The 7,231-nt window shown below is 37.1% G+C and overlaps 1 protein-coding gene across 1 annotated transcript; it reads right to left on the reverse strand.

Moving 5' to 3' along the window:
- Positions 1–4,326: 4,326 nt before the first annotated feature.
- On the reverse strand, positions 4,327–6,856 carry LOC126715071 (pentatricopeptide repeat-containing protein At5g39980, chloroplastic). The gene has a single exon (XM_050415497.1). The coding sequence runs from the start codon at positions 6,612–6,614 to the stop codon at positions 4,545–4,547; it is 2,070 nt and encodes a 689-aa protein (XP_050271454.1). The 5' UTR covers positions 6,615–6,856; the 3' UTR covers positions 4,327–4,544.
- Between the last annotated feature and the right edge of the window lie 375 nt (positions 6,857–7,231).

Here is a 7,231-nt window from a genome sequence, read left to right on the forward strand (position 1 = left end):
GGGGTAGATGGGTAACGTGACGGCATTAGTGTGATCTTGAAGGCTCAAAGTCTAGGATAAAAGCATCATTTAAGATGTTAGGCACCAAAATGATACAAACCTAGGGGATAGATATGGACTTTTCAACTCACTGGGCCTAATGAAGAATTAAGGTGCATATTTGACCATGAATAATGGGGATTCAAAATGATGTGAATAATTAACAATCCAGGTTCAGACTTCACTCTACTACTCTAGTCTAAGAGGCATCATTTAAATGTTAGGCAGAAAAAATGAAGATATGGACTCATAAGTACTCTCTAAGCCTAGCATTGAATTGAGGTTCATGTTTGAACATGGACTCCCGGAAGTCAAAATGATATTAAGACCTTGCAAACCTCTGCTAGTATGTTTTGTTTTCAACACATAGTATACGTTTAGCATCAATTTATTTAGTTTTTTTGCTAATTGTTTTATTTTATTGAAAACGTGTTAAAGTATGCTTGTACTTTAAAACAATAAGAAAAGAAATGTGATTTTAAAAAACTGTACATAAAAGATAAAAGCTAAAAGCTGGACTCAAATAGACCGTTATTTTACGAAGTTACATGAATTTATATATGCTAGTATTGGTGGCAATTGCTTGCTTTATTTGAGAATTTTATTCTACCATCACTCAGCACTAAGTATATAAGCGAGTAACACTACAATCAATCACATTTTCCCAACCAAAATGCAAAACATTCATATGATTTTAGCGCATTTTTTTTAAACCTATAGTTTTAGCACATGTAACACTACATGATCAAACCATTAAGATTCAAAATCATGTTACCAAAAAAAGATTCAAAATATTTACATACAGGTAGACAAAGAAGATTTAGATGAATAAGAAAATAAACACATTTTTTGCTTTCAATGCATACTCTAGATTTCATTAAAAATGATAGGGTGTCCACCTCTCATCCCCGATGCGCAAAATTAAATTTGTGAATAGTGGTAGAGAGTAGAGACCACTAAATCAGGTCATCCTGCAATTAATGCAACTTTTCACTGAGAACATTGCCAAAGAATGCTTCTTGTACAAGTGATGGATCAATATTGCTCTTAAGAGCAACTAAAAGGGACACAAAAAAATAGTTCAAGAAAAGGTCAAAAGAAACCTTTCCAATAATAGAGGTTACCCATTCATGAAGCAGAAATAAAGGTTTTGCGATGACCTCTAATAGCTATAGATCCAAGCTTGGTAGGATATAGAGATGAAAGAGAACCTAAAAACCCACCCCATCGGTGAGCATGCAATACCAACAATGCAATCGTCCTGCACAAAATAAACCAACAAGCATCTGCTTTTCAAGGTTTTTTATTTTTATTTATTTATTTATTTATTTATTTTTACCCCAATAGTTACAACAATGGGAGAAGGGGGATTCAAACCCTAGCTTTCCTAATTAAAAAAAAAGCATATTATGCGATTGAACTACAAGCCTATTAATTCCAAAAGTTTAATATCCATATCATGTCTTAATTCTTCCATGTCAACCTCAACTCAAAAAGAAGTTTATATTACATAGAAAAGAAAAGAAAAGAAAAAAGTAACTAATCACAAAGACATAAAGCACAAAAAACACTGACTGTTTAGCATGATTGCAATAGCTTTATGATGTTGGTGGTCATCAATGATTAATGTTACAAACACGAGCAGAAATCTATAGTTCCTACAACATATAACAGAGAGCAAACACAAGACCTCTAAGCTTAATTGGATCGGAAGATTCTGCCACCACTGCGAGAGCCATTTATATATATATATATATATATCCATGGAGATCCTTTCTATGATCTCAATCTGCTTCTCACCGATGTATGAACAATCCTTCATGCATGCAAACTTTTGTTTGAATTCCACACAGGAGCTTTTGGGACAACAACACCAGTTAGTCCTCCTTTCCCATTTTCCACATTCAGCAAGAGGATCAGATTCATATTCCACTACCTGGCATGATTCAGAGAATTTTTAAAAATACACAGAAAGAGAGAGAGAGAGAGAGAGAGAGAGAGAGCTCCTAAAGCATGTTGGCTTTTTTATTTTTTTATACTCCCCTGAGCTTGAGTGTTTCCATAAAAGTTTATCCGAGACACCACCTGTCTTAGATATGGGAATGCTCAAAATTTCAGAACATTGGAGGAACGGATAAACAGCTCTAACTAGGTCAGCTTTCACACCAGTATTATGGTCTATAAGGTCAGCAACAGTGCCAGTGAGTAGGTTTGGGTTCTGCAGGTTTTGAGTAGGACACTGGAACCAATCAGGGTGGTTGAGAGGAATGTCCAAACCTTTTCCAACCCACCATCTGCCTTCCCTTAGTTTTGGGTTACCCTGTTTGATGATATTTCTCCAAAACCAAGAGTGATGGGGTTTAGGTGAAGAGTCATGTATGGAGCATCTAGGAAAATATTTGGCTTTGAAGGTCTTTGCTAAAAGAGACTCAGGGTTATGGCTTATCCTCCAAAATTGCTTTGCAAGCATAGATTGGTTTATAATGCTGAATTTTTTAAGACCAATACCTCCTTCCCTTCTATTCAGGCAGATTTGATCCCAATGAAGCATATGCATCTTTCTAACCCTTGGTCATGACCCCACCAAAAGTCTCTGACAATAGAGTCTAATTTCTTACAAATGGCTTCAGGAACTCTGAAACAAGAGAAAGTATAAAGTGGCATAGTTTGAAGTACAGTGGCCTAAAAATTAAAATACAGTGGATTAAATTCTAGGAAGTAAAAGCATGCAATATTAATAGGAAAAAAAAAAAAAAAAGAATCAATAAAAGTGGCCAAAACCTGAAATGATTGTGCTGCTGCTTCATGAGCCTTTTGCTGACACGCATGAGTGCAAAAGTAAAAATGTGGAACCCTCCCAATTAGTACAATTAAAATCCCTAAAAATATTCCTCCAGCTAAATGGGTCATGAAGTAAGACATAAACAAATGGCAATACCAAGCAAGTCTTCAGATGTCCAAGCACCTGATAGGTGACTGCCTGACCAGAGATGTCTTTCAAATTACAAGAAATGTGCTAAAATTTATAGAGACAAATAATATGTAGGATAAGATGATGAATGCATGTAATAGAGAAAGTTAATAATATTGAGAATAATTTCATAGATAAGAAGGAAAAGTGATTTTATTTTTTATTTTTTAAATCATATTCAAAGCATTGACTAAGTTTTGTGTTGTGTCAGAATTTTCTCAAAAAACAAACAGAAAAAGTGCAGGAAACGCAGATTTAGTCCAATTACACACATGCATAAAAGTTTGAGGTTTAAATTTAACTTCCAAAAGTAGTCCAAATTCGTTACAATACCAGTACAACACATCATCAGTATGTAAAAAAAATATTTTGACTGCTTACCACTCCGGAAAAAAAAAGGGCATATATCCTGCAAATTCAAAGATCCTTTCCTTTAGTTTAGTTCGTTCACTTGAGGTAGGTGTATATTCCTAATTCTATATTTGTTCATCTCTGCAAATATAAAATTGCCATAACAGTTGCTCATATGACAGATATCATACCATTTCAGCAATCTCCGTAACCCTAGATTTAATAAACTATATACTACTTCTTTCCATTCCAATACTTCCAAATATTCAATGTATAATGCATATTTTATTTCCAGGAAAAACTGTAAGTTCAGCATAGGGAGATGGGAGACGGGAGACCTCACTGTTTCTTACTTGTCTATATCAAATTATCAAGTAGAATAGACACAAAACTTTGATTTGAGAAATAAAGACGAAGAAGAACTACACCTTCACATTACCTGCTGAAAGGAAATCATCAGGCAGTTGAAGCAATTTAGCAAGCCAATCCAGGACATTTATTTCAAGCTCTGTTTCTGCAGGAGAAGTTATCAAACTGAAACCCACCATTTTAAGACCAGCACTGAGCATTTCTCTTACAAATATCATGATGCTTCTATCAGAGGGATGATATGCAAAATAATTGAGGTTCTACTAATGGGTTACTCAAGCCTCCAGGTAATATCTTTGCCTGAACATCTAGAAGCCACAAAAATACATGACACATCTTTTTACCAAAACAGGGGGGGGGGGGGGGGGGTGAAAATAGAATTGTAGATCAGACAATATAGCAAGACTCAATTTCAATGATAGGATCATTTAGAAAAGCCAAAGTCATTCTTACTTTGTTAGTAATTACTGATTAGGTGCTTCATACACCATTTTAGGATGATTTGGAAAAGCCAAAGTAAGGTCAGTTCTTATGCACATTAAAATATGGCAGCAAATATCAAAATAGGCCTGAAATAAAGATTGGAAGAAGTAAGATGATTAAAGTGTTCTTGTCTATTCAACTATATGTCATCTTCCCTGCCTTGTGCTACAATGATCATTAGTGAGCTGAACAACTCAATGTGATGGACGTGTTGGAGATATGAGAGGTTCAAATACAAGATTTACAAAATTATCAGCAGAAAAGAATACATTGTACAATGGTTTTGCAAAATTTACAAGACACAAAGACAGATGTGGACTTCTAAAAATGGTCATGTCCAAGTTCTTCTTTCATTTATTCTGTTCATAATTCTGGATGCATCATTAAGCCTATTTGCCCTTTCATAGATGCTCGCAACCACAAGATGCAACTCCTTCTTGTTGATATTGGGATCAGAGTCCAGCTTCTCAAACAGTGACTCTACCATCTTAAAATCCTTCCTAGCACCATAGAGACTGAGCATCTGGAAGTGAACTTCATCTGGGAAAACACACCCCTCTTCCTGCATTTCCATATATATAGCATCTGCCTTCTCAAATTCCCGCAATTTCCCATAAGCATTCAGAACCAGAGCAATGACATTTGAATCAGGAAAATATCCTGCCATTCTCATCTTCTCAAACACCTCAATGACATTTGTATGCTTCCTGTTCCTTGAGAAAAGTTCAATCATGCACCCAAACACAGATATATCCTTCACCTCCCCAGCATCAAAAGCTTGGCGAAAAACCCACATAGCCTCTTCAATCCGACCTGCTCTAGCAAGAATTGTAATTGCAGTCTCCCTAGGGATATTGTCTGGGCGCTTGAGTTCATGAAGCAAACGCTTAGCATGGGCAACCAATCCTGCCCTTTCATAAGCCACAATCATCGTCTGATAAAGAATCTGATCAATCTCAACCCCCGAACTCCTTAGCTTCTGAAACAACATTGCCGCTCGATCCAATTTCCCTGCCTTATCCCATATCGATATTATTGTTGAGTACGTAATGGCATTTGGTTCAATCCCTCTATTCTGCATCTCTTGCACAAGATTTGTAGCTTTTTCATGCTCAAGAGTCATCCCATAAATCTTGATCATGGTGTTGTAGGTTACAACATTCTGCTCAATATCCTTCCTCTGCATCAACCGGAAAAGATGGATGGCTTCCCCAAAAAGCTCAGCCACTCCATAAACCCTCAAAAGGGTATTGTAACTAACGACATTGGGTTCAATTCCCATCTTCCTCATGCTCCAAAACAGCCGGTCAGCTTCCTTTGCCATATCTAGCTGCCCATAAACATCAATCATTATATTGCACGTGGTAAGGTCAAGTGGGCACTTCACCTCAGTCATCTCAGAGTACACAGATAATGCCTCAACAAACTTCTGGTTCTCAACATACATTGTCAAAAGTGTCGAATAGCTCACTGTATCTGGCAAAACACTCACCTCCCTCATCTCTTTTATAAGAAGACGCGCCTCTCGAAATAGCCTAGCTTTGCCAAAAACATTAATCATTGAGTTATAAGCCACCAGGTCAGGCACAATACCCGACCCTTTCAATCTCGAAAAGATCGAAATAGCCTTGGAATAATCACATAACTTCCGTGAAAGCTCAATCAAATTACTATACAACACAAGGTCCCCAGACACACGGTCTTGCTCCATTTGCTGCAGCCACCCCAATGCAGAATCAAACATACCCTCCTTCCCAAAATAAGTAATAAGCGTCGAATAAGTATACCTATCGGGCGCTAGCGCTCTTTGGCGCATTTCATCAAACAGTCCACGCGCAATCTCCCACTGCTTCGCGCGAAGCACATTTCTCATCACCACGTTGTACGCGAACACTGAAGGCGAATACGAAGCCTCCTCGTTGATCCAATCAAGAAGCGCGAGCGACCTTTGCCAGTCGGGCTCGCGGGAGAGCAACGAGACCATGAAACGAATCGAGAGCTGTCTACCTTTGTAAGGTGACATTAACGCATACAGTTCATGCTCGTTCTGGGTTTGACCCATTGAGGCCAAGAGCTCGTCCATGTCCACACTGTGATCCAAGTGCACTTGCTCTTGTTTCCTTCTACAGTATCGTTGGTGCTGATGAGAAGGCGAGGACGACACCGTTTCGTGAAGTGGAGTTCTTCGCCACACATCTTTGGCTGTTGAAGAAGCTGTAACTTTGAGTAACAGCAATCGGGTTCTGGGTTTTCTTTTAGATTTCTTCTTGAAGGGTATGGTGGAGTAATTATTGGTTCTGATGAGGGGCAATGATGGGACGGAGAAAGAAGAAGAAGAAGAAGATGGAAACGAATCTAATAATTGCATGGAAGTAGCAGGAGAGAACGAGACTGTACTCATTTGTTTTGTTAACACAAATACTAGAGTTAAGAGATTTGAGTTACGAAGAGTTTAGGACTAGAGACCAGGGCAGTGATGTTCATGCGCTGTTTACTAGTTAATGTCCGCGCCAAAAATGGAGGTTCAAAGCCAAGAGCCCAAGATGGTGGGTTATAGATTTAAGTAGGGGTGGCAACCAATTTGATCCCAACGAGACACAAAACGAAATTAGTAGTTTATGAGTTGAGATTTAATAGATTCAAATCATATTCGGATTGGTACAACTGACCTATTTAATAAAGAGAGATGCTACGTTTATAACATTTTTACAACAAATCATAGGTAGTTAGTTGTTATTGGTTCAAATTTGAAACTACCACTAAGATTATTTTTTTGCCCTAATAATAACAACCAGACACTTAGAATTTGTTGTAAAAATATTGTAGACATATCACTTCTCATTTAATAAATAGGTTGAGTTAGTATTCAACCCATAAAACTCGTTTGACTTGTTTAATTAAATAAAATTTTATTAGTATACACTTCAAACCCTAGGTATATAAACTTATTATTATTGTGATTTATTTTTTTGACATATTGTAATTGGTTATTTATGATATTGAGACATGTTTTAGTTT

Source organism: Quercus robur, chromosome 2 (assembly GCF_932294415.1).
Source record: "Quercus robur chromosome 2, dhQueRobu3.1, whole genome shotgun sequence".
NCBI lineage: Eukaryota > Viridiplantae > Streptophyta > Magnoliopsida > Fagales > Fagaceae > Quercus > Quercus robur.

Coding starts and splice junctions, on each gene's coding strand:
- LOC126715071 (XM_050415497.1), bottom strand. CDS start 6,614: ATGAGTACAGTCTCGTTCTCTCCTGCTACTTCCATGCAATTATTAGAT.